The sequence below is a fragment of the Hesperophylax consimilis genome, chromosome 26 (genome assembly GCF_061612785.1).
Source record: "Hesperophylax consimilis isolate HC1 chromosome 26, BYU_Hcon_1.0, whole genome shotgun sequence".
In the NCBI taxonomy this organism is placed as follows: domain Eukaryota; kingdom Metazoa; phylum Arthropoda; class Insecta; order Trichoptera; family Limnephilidae; genus Hesperophylax; species Hesperophylax consimilis.
The window spans coordinates 17,715,592-17,742,743 of record NC_142861.1 but is presented as its reverse complement, the minus strand read 5'-3'; the positions used below and the strand labels follow the sequence as shown (position 1 = coordinate 17,742,743).

General features: G+C 33.3%; 1 protein-coding gene across 1 annotated transcript in view; it reads left to right on the top strand.

Annotated features, from left to right (window-relative positions):
- Positions 1 to 27,152, top strand: part of Esyt2 (extended synaptotagmin-like protein 2) — a 78,419-nt gene that overhangs the window by 22,863 nt on the left and 28,404 nt on the right. Inside the window, exons 5-12 of the mRNA XM_089647202.1 lie at positions 275 to 415; positions 2,291 to 2,367; positions 3,860 to 3,926; positions 6,841 to 6,986; positions 8,161 to 8,281; positions 9,492 to 9,555; positions 12,049 to 12,155; positions 23,101 to 23,198. Coding sequence (XP_089503328.1) covers positions 275 to 415; positions 2,291 to 2,367; positions 3,860 to 3,926; positions 6,841 to 6,986; positions 8,161 to 8,281; positions 9,492 to 9,555; positions 12,049 to 12,155; positions 23,101 to 23,198 — 821 coding nt within the window. The remainder of the gene's footprint in view (positions 1 to 274; positions 416 to 2,290; positions 2,368 to 3,859; positions 3,927 to 6,840; positions 6,987 to 8,160; positions 8,282 to 9,491; positions 9,556 to 12,048; positions 12,156 to 23,100; positions 23,199 to 27,152) is intronic.

Genomic DNA, 27,152 nt, shown 5'->3' with positions numbered 1-27,152 from the left:
GTAACGCATGAATCTCTTTTGTACTTTTTCTATTTCGAGAATATGGTTTTGCTCAGAAGGGGCCCAAATAATGGAGCTATATTATACTTGTATGTAAAATATATTTATACATGTTTCTAATCCATAACTTCTGTGCCAGAAGCCAAAGAGCCTACGCTCTGTAACATCATAGTTCAACGATTTTACTGTCCAAAAATTTTGTTCTGACTCGAGCAAACGGATTTTCTTCTTTAGGGTAAGTATAATAATAAATTTTTGTTGTAATTTTCTTCAGATCCTCGTGCAGGTGTGGCCCAACGTGAACCACTTCGCCCGGGAGATTATAAAAGAGAGCATCGAGCCCAACGTGTGCAAGAGTCTGGCGGCCTACAAGCTTAACGGATTCAAGTTCGAGAGGATGATCCTGGGAACTATTGTAAGTTATCATCAATACAGTGGCCCTCTATCACTGATTAAGGCTCTTCTACAACAGGGAAATACAATATTTAATAGAAATTATCAAGAGTTTTGATGTACCAAAGGTACAAAAAATATATGCTGAAAACATAGAATAGAGAAGAACACAAGAAATGCCACATGGATGTTTCGTGAACCAAATATGTATATGGATAAAATTTCCAATGCAACACTGTATTTCACCATGATTATGAAATTCAAATGGGATAATAATAATCATTTCTATAGTGCCGTTATCGAGAGAAAATCACCTCAATAGCGCTTTACAACTTAATTTATACATTTCGCCTGAAAAAAAAAAAAAAAAAAAAACTTAAAAATCAACATTGAAATTTGATGTATTGTTCAAATTCTGTGGAAAAACCCATCCTTAAAGTTTTAACTTCGATTTATTTATATTACTAGCGGCTTATAACTAAGATCAATAACTTAAACTTAAAACGATATATATTTTTATGACCGAGTTGGTATTTACACAATACTGCTATGATATGACTAACCCATGGCTTAAAACTAGAGATTAATGACTAAAATACTTATTTTAGTGGGTAAGATAAAAAAAATGTTTACGAATAGTAAATTGTTATAATATTAAAGTGGGTAGTCAAGGATAAAGTAAATACATCTCTTGGACTGAGCAATGAAAATGCAACTGAAGAAATATGGTTATTATTCTGGATACGATAATTTGAAAAGCTGAGTATTTAGTTTTGTTCCGAACTCAGATGAGCTGTCGATCTAATGTCAGGCGATAAACAATGTCAGGCCACTGTAAAAGGGACAGAGCGTGTGCTAAATGGTCTAGAACCAAAAGGTACTAAGTCAATGGCGACATTTGTTTCCAAATTTCAAATTTGTATCGACTTTACAGCTCCGGTTTTCCTCTTTATTCTACGGCAAAAATATACTATTGAAGTTATTCAAAAATACCCTCTACAAGACCGCTTATTCATCTCACTAGAATCAAAATGACGTAAACAACATTCCAAGTTATAAAATCATATTCGGACAAAGAAACTACATATATTTAGCAACAAAACTCCACAACATGCTACCCCCAGGTATAAAACAAATAGAAATGTTTGATGAGTACAAATCAAGAATTAAAATTGGCTGAAAGAGGTCAACGAAAAAACTCAGAAAAGATGCACCTAATTAAATGAAATTAAATAACTTTAGCCCGCCATAGTACAGGACTTATGAGGATTAAGAAAAAACATATTTACACTTATTTTACCATATTTTGTATCTATATACAAAAAAAAGTTAAAATCTGATACTCGATGATTCGAGTATCTTGGTGACTACCGCCACACTCGTACATCTGTGCGGAGGTTTAGCCGACATTTTGTAAACTCGTCAGCGAAGCCACCAGCGATTAGCCGAGCGAGGCTGTTCCGACACATTTCGTTGAGACTTCAAACATGGCATCACTTGTGTCGTGTGTGCTTTGGATCAATGCTAGAAACAAAATAAAGAGTGATAGGATATCAAAATGCTACAACAACTGTTTTGTCGTTAGTGAGGTTGTGAAAACATTCTAGTTTTGACGTTTCGAGAATTTAACAATTGACTGGTGGAGGCGCTGGTCTTGTGATTTCAGTAGCGATGTGTACGGACTGTGCACGCCAATTTTTTTGCTACAAGAGTACACAATGTGATTATTGGATACTTGCTTACCCCTGTGGTAGAAGGGCCCTAGACTGTATTAATAAACAATAGTGTGTTTAGTTTTTTGACATCCTGTTGTGATTTTTCATACAATAGAATCTTTATTTATATTATTTCTGTATACTTAAACATCTTCTCATAACGTATATTTTTCTTTTTACAGCCACCCAGGATTGGAGGGGTCAAAGTATATGACAAGAATCTCTCTAGGAATGAAATCATCATGGACATTGATTTGTTGTAAGTATTACATGCTATAAATTCTACTGAGTTATTATCGACTTATTCATAGTTTAATCCTTTCAACTGTTGAAAAAATCCAAACAAAAAGTAGCTCTTTATTTGTGGAGTATAGATTTTAGCACAGAATGCCGCCGTATCCATATGGATACAGCGGCACATTAAAAATCGTTTCTCCGAGCGTCTGAGCTATTGTAGGGAAACTACTTATGGTAGATTATATACTATTTTTATCAATTTGCAAAAAAGTTATTATGAAAATAGAATCAGATTGTCGACAGGAAAAGGTGTATTGTACACACCATCAAATAATAAATTTAATGTCTTTGCCTTTTTATGATGGCTTTTTACTGTTTACTGTGATGTTGTGATAGCGTAATAATAGTCAATATACTGTAATTAACACAAAGCATTACTATCTTTGATGACGAAGAGACACCGGACAACCTTGCAAACTCTTGTACACAGCGTCTGAAAACTAGTGGTACAAGCCGGAAACTGGTGAATTTGCGTCACATAGAACCCTAAAAAGTGGCTTTTTTCGATCTATAGATTTAGACTTTTAAAAAAAATACTTTTTACTTTTTTTTCTGCAATTTTAATAGACATTAAACAGTCAATATTAGCCCCCTGTTGGGGAAACTTATAGTACAGGGTTTTCCAATAAGAGGTGTTATTTTGATATTCAATCGTAAAAGATCAATGGTTTCGTTGCTTGTGTGGCACGTAGCGCCGTCTTGTTGAAAGTAAACGTTGTCCAGATCAATACCATCCAATTCCGGCCATAAAAAATCATTAATCATCTCTCCATAGCTCAATCCATTCACCGTAACTGTTGCTCCAGCCTCATTTTCGAAAAAGTAAGGTCCAATGACTCCACCGGACCATAAACCGCACCAAACAGTCACACGTTGAGGATAGAAAGGCTTTTCAACAATAACTCTTGGGTTTTCCGAGCCCCAGATGCAACAATTTTGCCTCATCACTCAAGATGATTTGCATTTGACTCACTCAAGTGAATTTTAATAATTTCAATGCGTTGTTGAAGGGTGTATCGTTACATTTTTATTAATGGCGTAGTTTCTACTTGTCAAATGTCAAAAAATAACAGCTTCAAAATTAACATCTACCGAAATAGCGGGCTATTCAAAATAACACCTCTTATTGGAAAACCATGTACAAGCGGAAAACTGGAAATCTAAATGGAACTGTGAATCTACAACACATTTAGAGTTCATAGATTTTGTGGTACAAATTTTTTGATTTGAGTTTTTGTTTCCGAGTAAATCGAGATTGAGGTTGGAATTTTTTATGTATAATTTGAAAAAAGTCAGTCGCTAGGGGGTTAATATCAGCTGTTTATTGTTGTTTAAAATGCTTTGTGATATATTGTATGTGATATATAGATTCTCCGGTTTCTTGCTTGTACTTTGAGTTTGTCAACATTGTGTTTAAACGCATAAATACATTATTTTAATTGAAATCTTTTCAGCTACGCAGGTGACTGTGATATTTCCTTCACCCTGGGAGGAATAAAAGGCGGGATCAAGGATTTTCAAGTGAGTAGAACCAGTTAGTGACCAAGTAGTCCGAGGCATTGGGTTCCAACCTAATGCTTCAATCCTCTACGCAGCCTCCTCAAGTCCTCCAACATTGGACAAGCTACAATTTCCACTTATAATGATGTTAGTACGAGGAATTCAAATATTATCAGGTTATTTGTAATCTGGAAATGTTTCCTTCCCGTATCCATCATGTAAATGTAGTCAACCATGTTTTATGAATTTTGTTTTTATGTAAAAAATATTGCAAAATATTTCTTTAAAGAAATATATGTATACATGGTGTCCAGAAACTAGTGCCACAAGAGGGAAATTGATGAATCCACATTTTAATCTAATTTTTCGCAATTTAAAGGGTTAACCCCTTCAGTAATCATTTAAAAATTAAAAATGGAAAAAAAAACCTTTTTTTATCAATGAATTCAAAATATATATCCTCATATAAAAGCCATTTCGGGCCCAAAATGGGACTGAATATTGATGTTGTGGTGCATAGTGTGAAAAAATAATTAAAAATTTTCTTTAGTATGAATTCCGAATTCTGGCACATAATAGCCGCCCGAGTATACTCGGGCGTGGTCCTTAAGAGGTTAAAAAACTTTTTCCGGGTCCACGCTTCGACGCCTTTAAAAGACATTAAACAGTTGATGAACCCCTGTCAACACCTTTTTTCAAATTTGACCTACAAAATTCCAATTACAAAAAAGTTCCAAATCGATTTCAAATGTGATGTAGATTTCAAGAGTTTCCCATATGTACTATGATTTACCAGACACCATGTAAACATAAAATACAAATCTCTTAAGGTTAACATCATGTCAAACGTTTTTTAATTCCGTTTTTTCCGGTAACTTATCTTGTAACATTTTTTTAATTTATGATATACTTTTCTGCTTGTAGGACTTATCATAAAAAATACGGTAATCCGCCACAGAAAGATAAACAGCTTAAAATAAAAAAATTATGGCCAATGTGTTAAAAGAGGGCTTTAAAAGAAGGTGTTTTCTTGGAAACGGCTTTGTTATTTTCTCTTTAGTATTAAAAATAGGAGATATAGGTTATTGGGCCTTTTTGAGGCGAATGTCTCACAAAATTGAATCACTGAATCAATATAATTTAATGCGAAGTCATAAAATATTGGACTGAATCTATTTTTTTATGTTGTTACCGCGCCTGACATCCTCAATTTTTTGTGTGTTGTGAGGACGAAGGAAGTGGGAATGGTAAGAAGATGAGGAAGGTTGAAAAGTACTAAGCTGTTTTTGCTCCCTTCACCTTTATCGTATCTTAAAATAAAGAATTTAATTTAATTGAATTTAAATCGAAGACTTAAAATACAATTTCTTATTAAATACTCTAAAAATATATACATTAGAAGATTTTTTTATTTTATTTTTTTTTATTTTTTTTTTATTTTTTTTTTATTTAACAAAATAGGTAGACCAACAAAGCTGTCACATGCCAGCTTGTCTGCAGGATCCACCGAATCAAAATATCTTAAGTCTATGTCTATAACATTGTATGATTATGTGTACATGAGTAAGTCATATTTCTAAGTAGGTACATTTCACAGATTTTATTTTATTGCAGATATTCGCAAAATATATTTCTAACGAGTAATTGTAAATACATAATATATCTAATGCACCTCACTAAAAACAAAGAGTTTGGGAATTTACATTAAGGTGTTCAAAGGTACATGGATTGACGTAAAATAAACAATTTAACGTTCTTATTCAAAATACTTAACTCTAAATTCGACTGTTGTGAACTCCTGCAACTTATAAACATACATACACCCACAGTAACAACACGACAAAATACAATATTCTACAGCAGCACACATAAGCGTAACTACATTGCCCACTCTCCGATACTTCACACCATGGGAAATCATTACTTGGGTGATGTTGACATATTCAATACCAACTTGGCAAGTTTTGTGGATCATTTAAAACATTTATTTCAACAATACTCCTAAACACATCATGTAAACCTACAAATAGCTGTAATTTTCTGTTTTTGTTTCTTGTGTTTGTATGACTTGTTGCATAGCTTTTATCAAATGTAATTTTATTCTTATTTTTTATGTTTCAAAGTATCTGTCAAATTAAAATTATACTACCAACCATGTAAAAGCCCTCTGGGCGTTAAAAAAATAAATAAATCTCCTATTCCTTCTTTATCTGCAGATTTTACGCAGACGGTGTTACGCGCAAAAGTTTCAACACTTTATTAATTTATTTTGGTTTGGTTTTATGCCCAGCCGGGCATTTACATGGATTTTAAAAACAAATAATATTTTAAATATGTCTCGTGAGCTATCGAAAATTATACAAAAAAAATTTAAAGCATGATATTACAGTAAACTGATGAACTGAATATAAAACAATATTAGTAAAACATATAACAGTAACATAAAATAATATAGAAACTAGAACAATATGTACTACATAGAAGACAAATCACTAAAACTACATTTCCAACTCTACTCTAATTTGTAGGATTCAACAAAGTGCTGATATATATTACACTTAGTACTTTAAATGGAGTCAATAAATATATCAATAGTGCCCCCAAACTTGTTGCCCAGATCATGCATCCTATTGACAGTGAGTGTGTCTGATTTGGTTGTGTATGTATTGCAGAAGAATGTTATATTTTGTCTTATATTCCTAGTCAGCACACGAAATTTAATAGTGGCAACGATGGCAGGACTGTCAATTAAGTTTTTAATGTCACTGAGAGTCATGCTGAGAGTATCTACCATAGGATCCTGTACTATGCAACTGTCGCATATGTGATCCATGATGACTAAATAAAACACATATTGTGTTTAAATCTTTCGCTTGATGGGATAAATTGCATTGAAACAGCCAGCGTTGTAAAGTTTGATGAAAATGTTTTTCAGATTCACGGTATGCTCCGTGTTGTGATGAAGCCCCTAATCAAGACCATGCCACTGGTGGGAGGTCTCCAAGTGTTCTTCCTCAACAATCCCACCATTGACTTCAATTTGGTTGGAGTGGCTGATATTTTGGACATGCCTGGATTCAGGTATGAACTGTCTAATTAACCCCTAAGGTTTAGCCAGCGTTAGCATTGTAAGCGCCTGAAAATATTTTTTACCAGTTGATTACAAAACATCGACTTTTTTTCTACTTTCTACAGGGTTTTCCAAAGATATTAGAAGAACGAGATATGCTATGTTGGCCGCAGGACCGTAGGCGGAGTACTACCCAATTAGGGTACTTTGAATACTATCGGGACGTGTACGCACAGAAATCTGTTCTATGTATTAGTGCGGATACCTTAGCGTAAGCGAAGGTGTGCAGTAGTATTGGTGAACAAAACCGGCGACACTCGGCAAAACAATTCCACACAGTATGAACTGCACATAGCACATCTCGTTCTTCTAATATCTTTGGGGTTTTCCAATAAGAGGTGTTATTTTGATATTCAAAGAAAAATGCCATTTTTTAATATAAATGATCGAATGTTTATTTCATTATAAAGAGGAAGGTATGCCGTTAATAGTGAAAAATAACATCAGTCAAATGACCACCACGACCACGCCTACAGGACCATATCCTTTTCATGAAATTTTCCATAACCAAATCGCAAAGTGGCTGCCTTATGTCCTCGATAGCCTCACGAATTTCATCTTTGAGGTCTTGAATCGACGCTGGGCTATTGGCGTAGACCTTCTCTTTCACGTGGCCCCAAAGGAAGAAGTCGCAAGGTGTTAAATCACAAGATCTCGGTGGCCAATTGTAATCACCTCTTCGAGAGATAACACGATCCGGAAACTTTTCCCGTAAAAGATCAATGGTTTCGTTGCTTGTGTGGCACGTAGCGCTGTCTTGTTGAAATTAAACATTGTCCAGATCAATACCATCCAATTCCGGCCATAAAACATGATTAATCATCTCTCGATAGCTCTTTGAATATCAAAATAACACCTCTTATATATGTAAAACCTTCTGGAAGAAAATCTTTAAATGATAATCAAAATTGGTTACGTAGTTTAGAAGCACTAAGTGAATTTTGCCCTAGCTAGAATTTTTTGACATTCGATTTAAACCTGTATGCCATGAGAATTCATTCCCGTCCTGCCCCAATCCACTTTTGCGCAGTCTATCCAACTCTTCCTCGGTCTGCTTCTGGATCTCTTCCACTTCATACATATTACCTTATTTCATATAATATTCCAATGATGACATTATTTCAGTGATCTGCTGAGGCGAGTTATCGTAGAGCAGGTAGCTGCGATGATGGTTCTCCCCAACAAACTTCCCATCAAGCTGAGCGATGATGTACCTTCGTACGATCTGAAGATGCCAGAACCAGAGGTGAGTGAACTAGTCACTTAATAATGTACACTTCCACACAACTCTGTATTGGCACTCACTCCTTGCTTCTTCAACTATCAGACATTGTTTAACACATGCTCTTCTGTTATTCTTCCGACTTCTGAACATGACACAACTTATTGGAATAACTCATACCATTCTTCTTGGGATGTCCCCCAACTTCTTTCATCCGATTGTGAGTTAAGCCGCGTACTCATTAGTGAGCTGTACTGTAACCGTAACACTTTAAAATCATAGCGTGGACGTGACACGTGAGCTGCGAGAGGACGGGTGTCGGTTCTTGCCGCAAATGGAACGGCACTCGCAGCGCGCTCGTGGACGTCAATCGGGAGTGTCCTGGCATGCAGCGAAACCAATATAAGTCATGTCAACATGTGTATGTCATTCTCATGAAACTTATATTGACTACTGATTTGTTGAAGTCTTTCCCGATGCATTCTGGGACTCCACCAGCTTTGCCGCTGTTTATCATTTTCCAACGAAGTGTCCATGAAAAATTACACTGCCCATGCGAGAGACACCTCGTCTGACTTGCTGAAGCTCTAAATGATCACAGAGGATACGCCAGCTTGGCGTTATAGTTACAGTAATGTGGATATCACTTACACACTTGAGCCTGATTACTGTATCTGCAATGGTTACAGTTACAGCCCCCTAATAAGTACCCATCTTTATAAACCTACTCCTAACTTTATTTTTTTTTTTTTTTTTTTTTTTTTTTTTTTTTATAAGCAATAATTGTTCGCCTGAAACACTCATCCACATTGAAAAAATCTCCTGATAAAAAATACATGACGCCAACGGGACTCGAACCCGTGTCCATTCGATTTCCGGTCGAAAGCTCTGACCACTGAGCTATGGGGGCTTATTTCTTACCCGAGAAAATATTCAATATATGCTAGTGTTTCATTCAACAATTACTGCTTTTTACATTTTTTTCACCTGAGAACAACCAACTTTATTTTTATATGAGAAAGGCATTGTAAGTGCTAAATCTCTCACTAAATCACTCATTATTTTTTATCAGGAGATTTTTTCAATGTGGATGAGTGTTTCAGGCGAACAATTATTGCTTATAAAAATAATTGTTATCCTTTGTGCTATGCATAAATAAAATCTTGTCTTTAAAACATTAATTTATCAAAAAAATAATAATTTTTAAATTTTATTTTATTATTGTCTTTTCTAGGGTGTGCTGAGAATTCACGTAGTGGAGGCTAAAAATCTTATGAAGAAAGACATTGGAATGTTAGGTAAGGATAAAACATAGATTTACATGTTTTACAAACAAACGACTCATATTAGTTCTGGTTCAATCGATCATTTTAAATTGACCGGGGCGATTATGATCCACTGGCGAAGCGATCGAGTTCTTTTACACATAGGAAAAATGGCATAGATAGACTGCCGGCCACCTGCGCCGTATTGACGTTTGACATAGATAGTGGGCACCGTTCCCTCTAATTTTGTTCATTGCGTGTGTGGCCATATCTGTGCAAGATATGGCCACACACGCAATGACGAATGCACAAATACGCACATTAATGTGTAGATAAAATTACGTAATCAAGTAAAATTATACACGAAATAGTAAATTAACAGTAACTAACGTAGGTTATAAAAAAAACTATTTTCTTATCTGATTATGCTTCTTCATATTGGAGTCCAGTAGGTATTGGTACTAGTTAACGACAAATATTATAACTGGCCCAAGAATGGAGTACGACTAACAAACTTAGACGGATGATTTTTTTTTGAAATTATGTTTCGCCTCGGACAGATATGCATTGATTCTCAGGTACACATCAATGAATTAGTCACAATAAAAAGAGAAAGTACCTCTTTTTATACTATAAAATCAAAAAAAATAAATTAAAAAAACAAATAAAGAACTTTAAACAAAGAATAAGTAATTCATAAAGTGCTTGTTCGAAATATGTGCCATATTATATTGCAAACCCTGAGAACTTATCATAAAATATTGGTTAATTTTGTTTATACGAGGGTTGGTCAATAAGTCCTTAGAAAAGCCGACAGGTGGCGCGACTAGTACTGTAAGCGGTTTGTTTTCATGCAGCGGCACTACCGATTCAGTATGCTGCGAAGTTTCAAGCAGATTGGTCGGGTTGTTGTGTGTTTCTCGTACATTTAAAAAAAAAAAATTTGCTTGTTTACAAAAATGGAGAAAATTGAGTTTAGAGCTGTTATTAAACATTTTAATATAAAAGGGTTAACAGCAAAGGAAATAAAAAATGAGTTGGATTTAGTTCACGGCACATCTGCTCCTTCACTTGCAACTATTTATAAGTGGTTAAATGAATTTAAACGTGGTCGTACATCAACAAAGGATGAACCACGCTCAGGACGTCCTGTAGAGGTGACTACACCAGAAATGATCAATAAAATCCACGATATGGTGTTAAGTGACCGAAGATTAAAGTTGAGTGAGATAATTGAGGTTACAGGGATCTCAAAAGGTAGCGTCATTTCTATTTTACATGACAAATTGGGCATGAAAAAAATTTCTGCAAGATGGGTGCCGCGTTTGCTCACAGTCGACAATAAACGCAATAGGGTGGTGGCCTCTAAAGCCCTGTTGTCCCTCATGCAACGCAATCCGGATGAATTTTTTCGTCGCTTTGTGACTGTAGATGAAACATGGATACACCACTATACTCCCGAGACGAAAGAACAGTCAAAGCAGTGGATTGCGAAAGGCGAACCATGTCCAAAGAAGGCGAAAACCGTAAAATCAGCTGGTAAGGTTATGGCTACTGTATTTTGGGGTGCACGTGGAATTATTTTCGTTGACTATTTGGAAAAAGGAAAAACAATAACAGGGGATTATTATGCATCTTTATTGGACCAGCTAAAAAACAAAATTGAAGAAAAACGGCCTCATTTAAACAGGAAAAAAATCGTCTTTCATCAGGACACTGCCCGTGTTCACACATGTTTACGATCAATGGCTAAAATTGAAGAATTGAAGTTCGAATTGGTCGACCACCCACCGTATTCGCCAGATTTAGCCCCCAGTGACTTTTTCCTTTTCCCAAACTTAAAAAAATGGCTAAGTGGACAACGTTTTTTTTCAAATGAAGAAGTCATCGATCGGACAAATGCTTATTTTGAGGACCTTCCGAAAACTTATTTTTCTGACGGTTTAAAAAAAATTGAGAAACGTCTAACCAAGTGTATTGAGCTCCAAGGAGATTATGTTGAGAAATAAAAAAAAATACAAAAATACAAACTGTTTTAATGCTTTTTTCTAAGGACTTATTGACCCACCCTCGTATCTTCAAAACAAAAATCTGGTGATAAGTTTCTTTCTTCGAGATATGTGCGGACAATTTTTAACAGATGTGTGAACGCATACCTGCACACCTTTGAGGGAATATTGGCAGTAGCTAGACCATAGATGTATAAATTGTGTAGATCGAGCGACATTCTCGCGAGATTCGACAACCGGTCTACGAAATTTATTCATCTATTTTCGCTCGCCACACCCATCACGGATACTGACTGAGCTGACAGCTCATCGATCAAATGATCAAATCTTTTTTGAAAAAGTAACCGAATCTTAGATTGGTGGCTTGTGATCAGGTTAAAATGACCGGGTAGTTCACGATTGACCTGGGTATAACTGGTATTATGATTAATTTTTTTGCGATTGAGTTGAACTTAAATATTTACTATGTATTTTAAAAATATTTTATATCTAATCATACATCTCTTTGATTTTCTAGGTAAGGGCAAATCCGACCCTTACGCCTTGATATCTGTGGGTGCCCAGGAATTCCGCACACAGACCATAGATAACAATGTAAACCCAAAGTGGGACTACTGGTGCGAGGTATGTCAAAACCTTCAAATTATTTATCTGTGTTTATCTCTAAATATTTTCAAAATAGTCTGTTATAAATTAGACAGAAAATTTCGCAAATCTATTTTAGAGAGTTTTTAGCGCATTGTGATAATATTTTAGATTTTTTTTTTTAATCTGACATCTTAACTATTCATTCTTTTTAAAGCATTATATTGATGATCTTCTGAGAGTTGCATTTTCTCAAAAAGTGAATGCAAACCATTTTATGAATGTAGCATGCATTAGAATTCAATGAATGAATAGTTGCATTATTTTTTCTACAAAATAGTTTAATTGTTGATAGATTTAGATAAATATGGCGAGAATCATAGGTTGTGATTCAATTGCCTAGTTTCATAGATCAATGATGACCTTATAAACAATAAATTGCTCTATGCATTGTCTACGAGTTCACCATTTTGACTTAAACGAAGCAATTATATCAATAATCAAATCTTACTTCACAGGAGCGAATTTTTAAGTAGTTTTACAATTTAAAAAAAAACTGATAATGACTACCGGTCTTTATCCTAGTTTAAACACCCTTTATTTCTTCGTGAAAAATATAGATCAAATAATACGGCATCTTATTTTATTTTTTGACTGGTTTTTTAAATCGGTAAATATACAGAAAATGGGGACAAGATTAATACACACATTTTATGTTAAAACACATTTTAGTAGTTAGATGATGATAAGAAGTAAGTATGTCAGTTTCCAGAAATGGAAAATAATGCATTTTAATAGTTAGTAGATTGTTCACTTGGCGGCCATTGTTGTAGATAACAAAGTTTTGAGGTTAGTTTTTTTTTTCATTTTTATTTATTTATTTTTTTTAAAGAAAGATACGTATTCCCGGGTTACAAATAATCTGAATATATTTTAAAATCTACTATCATCACAGTAATCGGAAAATGTTGCTTGTATTGTGATGGAGGACTTAGCCAGCCGAGGAATTAAACACGCTTACGCCTGGGTGGGACCCAAACGCGATGTCAACTCAGTCACCGACCGGTAAATTTAAACTAAAATATGAACCTATGACACTAAAATAGGTTCTTAGTTTGTTTGTTTGGGTTTAGTTAAAATAAAATACTAGCCTAAAAAAACTATTTTTATTTTAAAATTTCAAAACAATTGGTGAAGAACTTTTGGAGATTTAAGATTTTTAACAAACGGACTTTTACATTTTTATTTATATAGATAGATGTCAAAACATGGTGTGAAGAAAAACGTCAAATTATCATTCTTTTTTTTTTTTTTTTACAAAATGGCTACCAAAATGCAAATTTTTCCATTTCTGGAAACTGAAATACTTACTTCTCATTGTTATCCAACTAATACAGTGTTTTTTATATTATTAACCGTGTCCCTATTTTTTATAGCTCGTGATGAAAATGATATTGCAAGTAGAATATAGTTGCTTTGATTTTGACAGAAAAACTCGTCGAAGAAACAGATAATTTTACATACAGAGTGTATTTCAAACCAAATTATTATAACAACAGCATTATGTATTTGAATATTCTAAAGCATATTTGTTGCTATATTTTGTAGATGTTAAAAAAAACTTATTATTAAGTTAAAATTAAATGATTTGGTTTTTATCTTAGTTTGACAATAGCATTTTTGTATGATTATTGACTGCATTTATTAATCATGTATTTTTTTTTTAAATGTGTACGCATATTATATTTTTATGTAGGAAACATATTCTAAAGGTCAGAATATTTACAATTCAAAATGAAAAAATCTAAAATTTATATTGATGCTTTATTTTTCACGCAATACTTTGCCACACAATAATATTTTATTAAATGTTCTATCATTTATTTATTGTCTGCCAAATATACAATTATTGATTGATAAAATCTTGCGCTTTAAATGTCTGAGTGTATTCACATTCACAAAAATATGTGCTTCACTTTGTATTTAAATGTTGAAAGTGTTAGTTTTTGCACAAAAACCTACCAAGCCCGTGCCCAGGAATCTCTTTTAAAGTTCAAGCAATCTAGAGAGAAATTTGGACTTATTAATGTTATATTATCAGTGTCTCAATTACTTTTTGTTATATATATTATATATCTAAATATGTGCGATTTACGTCACATTTCCTCAATCAAACATTTTCTAACTAACCACTACCCAAAACAGTTAACAAAAAGACTTTTCGCCAAACTGACGTGTTGTCATTTTTGCACTCCTTGACTATACATTTTGGATCACGTCGGGATTACCACTTCAGGAATACATTATTGATGTGTGGAAATTGTTGAGCGGCCAGGCCAGTTGCTGACTCCGTATCGCGAGGATTACAAAATGACAACACATCAATTTGGTGAAAAGTTGTATTTAAATAACCGTTTTGGTTACATTTACATTTATATTTAAATGCAACAGAGGTTAAATGCAACATTCTTTATAATCTTCGTGTTCATAGATGGCGTTAATTGGATTATTTTATTAAAATACGCTATTTGCAAGTTATGCTTTACAATGTTAAGACAAATTATTTGTTTGTGCCCATACATACAAAATATGAATATGAATGAATAGTTTTGTTTGTATAAAAACTGTCATTCAAGACAGGCATACAAATACAACATTGTATCGATGATTTAATCCAATATTGTATTTGTATGCCTATCTTGAAGATTTGAATTTTTATGCAGAGAAAACTATTTATTAATATTCATATTGCGTGTGTATCGACGCAAACAAAAAATGATTAGTCTTAATATTGTGAAGCACAAAATAATAAAATTAAAATTATCTATGAATACGCAGATTTTCACGAACGTCGCATTTAACATGAAGAAGGGGGGGGCGCAACGTTGCGTAGCTGCAACAACTATATAAATTTTTATTGATTTAAATTAGTGATGCAACAATTGTTTCTTTGACGATTCAGATTATGATTACATATTCAATAATTAATCTAATGGTTTAGGATTATTAACATTTTGGACAACAAATAAAAGTAACTTGCTTTATTAAACTAATAAAGGTATCACATAATGTGGTTAAAATCATAACCATTCGCATTTTGAGTCTAAATTTAAATATTCTGAGAAACTTCTCCATTAAATTTCGTTTAATAAAACAAATTCGTTTAGCTGTAGAACAGTAACGAATGGTCGGATAGCCGCCATTTATTTATATTTTAAAGATTGTTTCTACAGCAAGTTCTCGGCTAACTGGTTCAGTACTAATCAATTCCATAGGCAGACCGATCATATGTAATTTTAATGTAGCGAGACATAAGTTGTATCGTAGAGTACGTCAATTACAATAATAGACGCGCACTGCTCGAAAAATCAACCGATCACTTTGATGACCATGGACAAGGTAAGTATCGGGTCTTTCAGCTAGTTTACAGCACTTATCATGCAAGTGGTTAACATAATTTTATTAGCGTTATTATCAGTGATGATTACAAGTTTCGAGAATCACTTTGACAATATTATTTGTCCAACTAATGAAAACGCTAGAAAATGTTTTCACTTGACTAATTTGACCAAGCTATCTAAGACTATGAAATTGATCAAATTATTCTCAGATGACAAACAAGCCCATCATGTTTGACAGCTGATCACTATTTGATCACTCGCTGAAATGTGCCGAGAGTCAGCACTTAACGAGAATCGTTTGAATGTTATTATTTAAAAATGGCACTGATCGTCATTGATGGTGATCATATCGGCAATCAGGGATAGAAAACAGATTTACCGTGCTGAAGATATGTGGAAATTTATTATTGAATATACTGGATACTTGATACATAAATGTACAGTATTCTTTCGTTGCATCACTGATTTAAAACAATGAGTCGATTTAGAAATATTTTTTATAATATGGTTATTTATAATTCGAAATGTGCATGCATTTCAGGTAGATAATAGATTCTCAATTTCCAATATTAGGTATTATTGGTTGATAGTTGTTATTGCATTTTGATATCAGGAAATATGTAGTTTCAGTTCTTACGTATTGCATTTTTTATATTACACAAGCTCATTCATAAACCAAGCATGACATTTGGTATCAACTATCAACATTACATAAAACTACATTCACCATACTCTACAGAAGAAAGGTAACAATTTGAATGTGTGTAAGGTTTTATCGGTTCATGTATCGAGGTATCTAATGATTAATTAATTAACATTTGATTTGCCAAGTGTAATTAATTGCATTTGCGGTTTGATAGCTGGTAAAAAAATCATAAAATATTGAAATAAACATGGGAACATAATATAACATACAAAATATTCATTTGGTCTTAAAAATCTTACTTTGACTAAGATATTCATATTATTTGGGTCGTATTTTAATTTATCTTGGAGATTTTGTGATAATATTTATTACGCTTTGTGTAAAAATTAAAAGGAAAACATACAAATTGGTTCTTTCAAAATTGTTCAAGCTACCGTTAAGGAAAATTTTACAAAAGTATTGCAATGGAATGGGAGAGTTCCTTATTTTTATTTATTTATTGATTTTTATAAGGTTTAGTTAAAAAAATATTTAATCGTTTAAAAAAAATAACAGAACTTTTAATGGTTGGAGTTAGTTTTTTTTGATTTAATAATGATTTTCTCTATATAAGTTTTTTGAGTTAACAGTTTTTGCAGTACTAAAATAGTTAGTTACTAACATTATTAATCGTTGTTTAATCTGTGTTCTGCTGTTGATTTTCTGTAAACGATTTGAAAAATGTTATCATGAAAACGATATAAGATTCACCTAATCCCTTTGACAGTAGCCCAGTCACATTAATAAAGCTCACCAAGTTGTCATTTGGCTATCTTTCCTGGATCCACAATGTGGCTGCCAGGTGTTCGAGGCATTTTCCCATCAAGGTGAAATATTGGGACCAACGATAGATTTGTATTTCTTCATGTTAACCTTTCCTAAAACTATTGGTTAAAAACTAAAACTCCCAATAGATGCAATGATATGTAATCCATTTTCTCGAATGGACCCTATTTTCTCGAATGGGACCCTATTTTCACCTGCTTGGAGTGTGTTAATAGACTCGTTTTAAGGTTTTTATGTATTGTATATTTGCTTTTTGGGTATATATCCTTATCTATCTAATGGTGTACACTGCAAGGGTGGCCAAAACTTCTGCTCAAGAACAAATAGGAAGCATATTACTGTGGCTAAATATCCGAACACATAATTGATTCAATTTAATAATGTCTCAAAATAAACGTAATAATATAGGCACTTGATTACAAATAAAATTTTTCCTATTTAAGTAGGTATTATTTAAATGAATTACAGAGAATCAACATAAGATAAAGATCAGATTTTCGTGGAAGCAAACCATTCCATTTGTGTGTTTTTCTTTTGTTTTGTTTTTTGGTTTAACCTTTAAATCGTGCTCCCCGCCATTTGCAAATCGCCGACCAATCACAACAGTCCACCGTGTTGTATTCGAGTGGGCAAACATTGGAGATTCACTTGTACGATGCCGATGACATGAGCACCACGGACGAGAGCTTGGGCAGGTTGGTAACACTGACGGAAAGTTTTCTGAATTCAAAATTGATTTTGGTAAAATCTTTGGCTTCTGTCTTTGCTTCATCGATTTCCCGTCTATTCTTTCCATCTCTCTCGTCTATGAAATTATTCTTTTTCTTCCAGTTCTCTATAAAATTGTAAAAATATTAAGGAAACATTTTCTTTGAGGAGCGAATTTCCTACTATTTTATGAATATTAGAAAATTCACCTCAGCCATTTTTCAGCAAAATCTTGGATTTATTTTAACCACTCGAGCGATGGCTACCCAAATTTGGGTAGGTGATTTTTATGAATTACTAGCTCTACTCCACCACGCGTTGGCTTAGTCTGTCCGTGCAGATAGACAAACAATAGCGCGTGTTGCTTTTACGTCCAACAGATGGCGCTGTTAAAAAAAAAAATGTTTTTACCTGTCACAGGCGACATCTATATAATATAGGTATATAAAAACACACGCGTATTCGAATGCGAAAATTTGTGATTTGTGAAGCGATCAGTGATGAACTTTCGGAGATTCAAGATTTTGAAAAAACAAACATTTAAATTTTTATTTATATATTTAATTATAAATTTAACCATTTTTTTAGAAAACCTATAAAATGTGACAAACAGTGACATCTAGTTGGATTCATTGGCTTTAAACTGCAGTAATCAGTTCATATTTGCCGTGTAAATATTTGGAGGTATGATATAAATTGAATGGAATAACCAAATCGAAAATCGAACACCCGGAAATCTCCATCGCTCAAGTGAATAACGACAAAAGGTTCCTTTATTGGACACAATATTTCTTATGTCATTCTTTTTAATGATGCTTCAAAGTTTTCGCCGACTGATCGGCGCTCTGGAACTAAAAGGATTAAAAGCATTGTTTTTTATTTTTTATTGTGAATAACTCACAATAGTCTCGCTACTTGGAGCCAGTAGATCTACAACCCCATTATCGGGTCACTTGTAAAGCAAATGAAAATGGAGGAGGAGAAAGAAAATGTAGAAGATCAATATTGGGGAGTACCTGGATATTCATATCTAGTTACTAAATGTAATTAAAGACTTTTCCAGCAACTTTGGCTTCTGAATCTCTACAGCAATACGTTATTCTGCTTTTATAAGACAAGGTGCCAAGGATTTCACACTATATAATGATGTCTCTGCATCGTTAGTAGCTTTGCATGTGTGCACGTGTTGTAGTTAGAAAATGTACGCCTGTTCACATTTTAAGCGACAATCTACATTTTTAACCCTGCAAACTAACACAACGTCACCTCATCGTGTATGTTACATCACCGCATAAGTCATAGACAATCCTACAGCGATAATAATATCTGTGTATAACGCACATATCGACATCCCAATAAACAATATTGTTTGTGCTAATTGGTAACTTTGCATTAGAGTTGTTTAACCTTACAACGCTAGACTTTTCAACGCAATCTGCCTCTATCAGTCGGCACGTTTTGACACAATGTATGTGTTATAGTGAAACTCATGGATCACATATGTGACATCCACATATGGGGATAGCCGCCGATGGATGATATGTAAATATTGCGAGGCTCGTAAGTTCAAAACAGTGAACAACATGACTTAGTACCTTGGCGTTTGTTTGGTTAAAACAGTCTTAAACCAGGCTCAAGGTCGGCTTTACCAAATCAACGTTGAACCGGGTTGTTAGAATCTAATTAATAAAACGGATAAAAACTAAACTTTAAACAGCCCTTCTGAAAAGTTACTTTTTTGCATAACCATCATTGTTCGTCGGAACTATAGATAATAGAAACAAGGGAGATGGGCCATGAACAGTATAAAGTGTCACAAACATCGTTCATCCCATACTATTGCAAATCGCAGTGACGTTCAGTGGCGCACTGTTTTTACCTGCACACCATAGCGTAGCCGCTTTGGTAGTTCCTTCAGTTTGGTTGTAGCTTGACGACAGTCGACACGTTAACATGCCATATCTCCATTTGTTTCTATTATTTTGAACTGTCGAAAATGCGTAAAATTACAATCAAATTTTATGCCTCTCGTGGAGAATCGAAACATATGACTTACGCACGGATGAATTATCGATGACCATACTAAATTATGTACATACAAACTTTTTATAGTAAAAATGGTTTTTGGGAATGTTATGTGTAATATTATAATTTTAACCTGTGCATGTGTTGTAAACTAATGGAGCTCGCAAAATGTACGTTGTGTAATGTTAAATTATTTCTCAGAGGTGAAGGTACTGAAGAACTATTATTGTAATATAGCTTCTATGTAGTGTATATTGTATTATTGTATTATTTTTATGTTTTCTAGAGTTTTAAAAAGTCATCGATTTTGAAAAGTAAAGGGGAATCCTGATTCTGATGATATGCATTTTTATTTATATAGATAGATTAATCTTGCCGTGTGAATGTAGTGAAATCTTTTGAATTTAATTTAACACATTTTGTAAAAATATCCATGTTTTTTGAAGATGAATTGAAACAAAATATTAGGTTGGGTTGTTTGAACCCCAGTCATTTTAGCGCCATTTAAAAAAAAATTTGATCTGCGCCCAGGGATATACCGTGACAGGTTGAAACAACCCAACCTTAGTGAATGAAGTAAGTATATATTATTGTGTTTTTATATTTTGTAAGATATTTATATATTTTAAATCTGCTTTATTCAATATTATATTTTACGTTGCTTATTTGAAATGTTATCCTATTTTTGTTATTGTAGAAGTAATTTATTTTTATTGTTCTTTCCAGAAAACATTATAATTTTTATTTTAAACATTTCTTTCAATTAATTATTTTTATTAAACCTATTATATTTTATAAAGCTATATAAACAAATATGGTGTCAGGCTACTTATCGCTTTAGATTATCTCGTATTAACTTTTCACTCTACATTTTCGAACATGCGTTCAATAATTATGAGAAAATCATCACAATTGTGTAATTTTCCATTGTGAATATATTTAGGATGGGTTGTTACACAGAATTTTAACAATTCATCAAATTTCAATGTTAATTTTCAGGTTCTGTAAAGTCCTATTCAAGTTCTGTTTTAGATAATAATAATAATAGAACTTGAAAAATCTTTCACAGAACTTGAAAATTAACTTTGAAATTTGAAAAATTGTTCTAATACTCTGAAACAACCAGTCATTAGTTTTAGTGTTCATTCCATTTATAATTCAACTTTGTGTTTAATGTTTTTAAATAAAAACTGTTATTTATTTATACAAACAATCTAGTTGGATCGTTACCAATTTCGAAAAAACAATTAACAATAATAGGTACCTACTACTTTTGTTTATCACACAAACATAGTATAACTTAAATAGAACTGAATTAAACTTGAAAACTGTTTTTTTTTTTAATAGTGTTCTGTGCTCTGATGTATAATTATTAGAGAATACAAAATCGTTGACTTGCAAAACCCGCTCTGGAATTATACGAAAATCTGTAGATGTCAAGAAAAACTATTTGGAACACTTTGAATATAAAGAGAATAAATCCTTTATGCTAAATATTAAAAGTATAATTTCAAATTGTAATATTTAATTATTGAAGACAATATTAGCGATTCTTAAATGAAAATTTGAAACAGAAAAATCAGAAAAAGATACGGTCACATCTAGGACTTGAATCAAGGACCCTCGTCTTGCCGGGACGCCGTTCTACCAACTGAGCGTCCGTAGATGTGACCGTATCTTTTTTTGTTTCAAATTTTCATTTATGAATCGCTAATATTGTCTTCAATAATTATTTATTTTCAATTTACTAAAGTGTGCTAACTTCGGGAGGGGATTCCACATGATGGTAGAAGTAAACAAGAAGAATTACTTTTTTCGAAATTCCAATGTTTATTTTTCCATAGAAGAATATTTATTTTCCCATATAAACAATTCATCTTTTTAACCTTAAAACAATGGAATTTCGAAAAAAGTTTTTTTATCTTTTTTACTTCTAAAATCATGTAGAATCACCCCCTGAAGTTAGCGCACTTTTCCTCCGGAAAACCTGCGTAGTTGAAATCTATGAAATATATTTTTTAAACTTTGGACTATAGTTGTGCTATGTAGTACACATCTATACTGCTGTGATAAATAAAAACACAGTGTCTTCCTATGTAGGCAGTATCGTAAATCAAATATTTCCTTTAATAAAATGATCGAAGGATCATAAGTGGGAGAATGTCGAAGTTAGCAACTGATGAGAATATTGCAATACGTCACACCCACTGAACGTCGATAAGTGAACAGATACGACAGACAAAGGGCGTTCCCATACCCTAACAATAACATCAAATCTATGCTCTGCAGAGATGTGCAAAATGGGTACCCAAAACCATTTGAAATGCAAAATGGAAATGGGTCAAAACTTTTCCATTTGAAAATGCAAAATGCAAAATACCTATTTTCAAAATGCATTGAAAATGCAAAATGGTTTCTCAGGTCAAACAATCACAATAATTAAAGACTTTTTAAACAATTTTGTCATTTAATAATGGACATCAATGTAGAACAAACATATTACATGATGGTAAATCCAAAAAAACCACGACTACAGATTATGAAACCACAAAAAATGGGACTAATGTTGCCAACGTAAAAACATAGAAACTGCTATCTAACATTTAATATTACAGCGTCATGGCCCATGTTTAGTATTTTTTGTAATGGTATCACTCAATTGCCAAGGCTCCTACCAGGGAGCAACTTGACAAATGTAAATTATCTCTCGTAGCGATGTTGAGGACCGACTGATATTTGGGGCTTATGAAAAAAAGATGAGTGGAGATAATAGGAAGAATGTTGCAAAAAAGCATTTAAAATGGAAAATGCATTGAGAAAAGCATTTAAAATGCAAAATGGTTTTTAGAAAAGCATTTAAAATGCAAAATGGAAAATACCCATTTCGCATTTTGCATTTCCATTTGAAATGGATTTATTTGAAATAAAGCACATCTCTGATGCTCTGTCATATAGTGTGTAAACTATTCACAAGATGTCACTCATGTTTCAAATATCGGTGTTTTCGTGTGCGAAGGTGTTTAGATCATAGTTGTGACGCAGAACCATAGTTGTGTGAAATTACGGTATACATTTTATGCAACAATTTAATTTACATTATTCTTTTGAAAAATATGCATTTTATATTTATTTGAATTTTGAAAACTTTTTTTGTGAATGTAGCAGAAATTTCCAGAGCTGATTTTACAACTCAATGGCTTAAATATTATGTGACTCGAAATATCAATACAAATATGAAAAAATATGTTATACTCATCTATAGAAGGTCTCATTTATTCCATAAATAATACAATATAGTCGGTTTTGTGTGACGGCTTTCGTTGTGATACGTCCGGCTGATGGAAAATGCGTGTCTCAAAGTTGTCCGTGTTGCCTCTAGGCCCAGATTAGCTCCCGCAAGCGGCAGTGCGTGGGGCTGGAGCTCTGGGACTGGGATCCCGGCTTCCCGGGGGCCCAGAACGACGACTTCCTCGGAAGGTCGGTCAGGACTGCGGTCCAAACGCTTGCGCCCCATTCGGACCCGGTCGTTTAAATCAATATCACATTGGCATTGTCATCAGATCGACCATCAACGACATTTAGGTTTTTTGGTAAAGTTGCAGAATTCCGCTTCATGCTTTAAATAAACAAATTATTGAAATTACGCTTTGTTTCAACTTAATTATTTTTTAAATTTATTTTACTTAAAATAGTACATATTACAAGAAACAACTATTTACTTCGGAGGAGATGGAAAAACACACACAAAATAGGTTCTTAATTTAGGTTGATTGATTAGGCTGATGTAAGCATAATGAGCAAGTTTAAGAAAGTGATGCTTAGATGGTTGTGTAGAGCGAATAAACGAAGAAAGGAGTGTAAAGAGAATTATGTGACCGAATTTGAATAGTAGAAGAAGTCATGGACGCTCGTTGCATATAAGCGTGAAGAGGAATTTTGCAACTTTACTGTTTTTTTATTTTTTTATTTTATTTTTTTATTTTTTTTTTTATATTTCAAACAGATTGGAATAACAAGGTTCTATCTGACATAGCAATGTCATGCGATAATGGGCCCTAAAGAGAGCTTCTCTAAGGTTTATTATCGCATAACTTATCAGATGGAACCTTATTATTCCAAGGTGTCAATTTGTCACTTCAAATATTGTAACCAAACCCTGACAGAGTGAGAATCGGTGTTTTGCGGTCCATTATTGTATTTAACCTCTCAGACAAAGACTTTTATTTACTATGTGTTCCTTTGAGAACTGTCAAAACGTGATAATTTTTGTGTTATTTACGAGTTTTGCTAAAAGCTTCATAACTCACGTTTTGGGAAACGTAGCCTCATTCTAAAAAATGTTTTGGAAAGATTATGAAATCCACTATCGCATTGTGTTGTTATACGTAAATATTTGCCTTTCTAAATATACATTTTATGAAAACGTCAAAAATATGTAAAAATCGCTTACCTTTATTTCAAAGCCGTGAAAAATGTACTTTTTTCTGAGTATCATAAAGAAATAACACTTTATATATTGAAGAAATATAATTAAAAACTATTAGTCACCTCAAAATATTAACCGTCCAAACTAAAATATTTTTAATAAATTATTTAGAAACGCAATAAATTATGAACGAACAAGATGACAGATTCAATCGGCTTAGATAATGCACCTCTACGTTCCATAGATATTCTTGAATACAGACGCGTAGCGTTATTCATTATCGATACTCTGTTTTTTAAATCATGGCAATCCGTATACTAGTGATGGAAATAAATCAATTTTTGTAAAATCTCGAGCGTTTACGTGAAAAGACGTTTTAATGTCTTGACCGCTATTATCATATTTACGTCTTTTGACGTTCTAATGTTCTGAGTGGTTAAATTGACAAATGTCAATAATTCTATGGGGTGTTTCATCCTCTGTGACATTTGATGACAATTTAATGGACGATTAGTGCTCCCGTTGAACGTCGATTCTCCGCCCGTTTCAACCTTTGGTCAAAGGAAATGTGCCGATAATTGGCAATCAATGTTTCGAGAACCGTTTATATTTAAAATGTTGCTGATCGACAATTTGTTTGTTAATCAAACATGGCGGACATTGAGCCAAGCTAAAAGGCGTTGATAGCCGATTGACAACTATGTAGATAAATGTGACAATGGTTCAGACAACTGGCTCTCAAACACCCCTTGCAAACATAACTTAAACCACCCTATTATTGAAAAAATCTAGGGCAATCATTCATTATCGATTCATCCATATCTATAACAATCACACTGCTCTGCGATTTGATAGGTTAATAATTATTTTGCAGTGTTAGTTTTCATATAAATCCTTCTGCCTTTTCGTACTAATAACCTTAAAATTGCCTGAAAAATACCTTTGCTACATATTGCTTATTCTATTTAAGGTTGGAACAGAAATTCAAATGTAACATTGTCATCAAATGGCCGATAAGCACCATTTTGTTTTTTTTTGACATTTGAAAACTCCTCGTTAAATGCCAATTCTAGGTCCATTTCAGCTCTTGAACTAATTGTGATCAGCTGACAAGCTTAACAACATGACAGTTGTGCTTCTCTGCTGTTCACAATTATTAGTTCAAAAGCTGTAACAGGCCTAGAAACGGTGTTTAGCGAGCAACTTTCAAATGCTAAAAAAATAAAATAACATTGATTGCCTATTTAATGATAATGTTACATTTGAATATCTGTGAAACACTCCACCCTAAGACATATATAGTAAAACCCAGCAGAGAGCTGTCGTAAGTCCTCAACAGAAAGTCCTCAATAGAAATTGAAAATGTACGATCTTTCTGGGTCGTACTCTTTTATTGTATCAGATAAAATAGTTTTCTCTAGGATTGGTCACTATTGGGCTTAATTTATTGTGAAAGCAGTTAAGCTGTGACTTACAATACACTGTCGGTAACGGTCGGTAGACAATGAAAGATGTTATGTAGTAGGTATCACAACGGTCTTTAATTATGTAGACAGTATGCATCACGTTGGGATGTATATCGGCTAGGCCACATCACATCGGTATGTGGATCCATGCTCAGCGATGTTGTGGTCAATTGGTGGTGAAGATCTCTTACACGGATCTTCCTGGTCCTCCAGTGAGATGTTCGACACCACGCGTGGTAGAGATAAAGATCGCGGTGAGGTGTTGACTGGCTGTATTTGAGTACTAGACTGAACTGTGTTTGAGACTTAGACTACCTGGCCGACGGCAGAGTGCCGTTTTTATAGGCGTGCGTCATAGAGGAGCGGTCCAGAAATTTCCGATGTAGCGTGTCGATACAACATAATTGAAGACTTACGATGGTTCTCTTTCGGGTTCTACTATAAAAGTTTGTTTGTTATTGTTATTATTTAGCTTTATTTTATTATTATTTTTACATATTCATATTATAATTTCACAGTTTTATGCATCGATAATAGAAACAATGGAGATGGGCTTTGAACCATTATTAGTATGAAATCGCATGCACAAACATCGTTCACCCAAGCGCATAACTTTCGTTGCATAGCCATTTTGATAGTCCATGCCGTTTGTTCGCAGTTCAGTGACAGTCAGAACGGTTCCATGCCATATTTCCCTCTTTTTCTATTATCTATGGTTTTATGTATGCATTGCCTGAATTATTTATTTAATGCTACTATCAAAACTTCTTTCTCTGTAGTGTTAGGAATTGAAACCAAAACTACCGTGAGAAATATAGAAAAAAACCTGTTGATAATAAATAATAATAATATTACTAATTATTGTGTTTGCTTAAGTATGAAAAAATAAACAGTAGTAACTTTGTGATGAATGTTTTTTTTTTTTTCATATGATGAGTAAAAAAAAGAGTTCTTGTATGTGTAAATTTGAATTATTTATTTAAAAACCATATTTTTTCTGTTCTGAGAAGAATTTTGTATTTTTTTATACTAATAACATAGCATAATTTAAGTAAGTGAAATTTCTATTAGAACATATTTTTCACATGCTTTATTTCCAATACTAACAAAACTGTCTTGTGCTTTTTTGTATATTTATTTACATGAATTAAAAGCCAAAATATAACACATTATAATTTATTTCACCAACTTGAAGAATTATGTTTCTTTAAGGTTTGCAACTTTCATGATGCCAGAACTCACTGTTAGAGAGTTTTTAGTGCTTCAGCACACAGATTTGATGCAAGGAAATAAAATACGCCTCTAATAATAAGAGTAATATTCTTTCTTTCTTTAACTGCAAATAATTAATCCTATATCAAATTTCTTTTTCAGACATATTACAAATTTTTTACAAAATGTAATGTTTTAATGATTTGTTTGTAACTTAATTATTTTGAGCAGTTTAAAACATTTGCTTTGTCCAGTTATCATTTTGGCTTTTAACCTGTTGTGCATTGTGTCTTGTATGCGAACATAACCTAACTTTACCTGACCTAA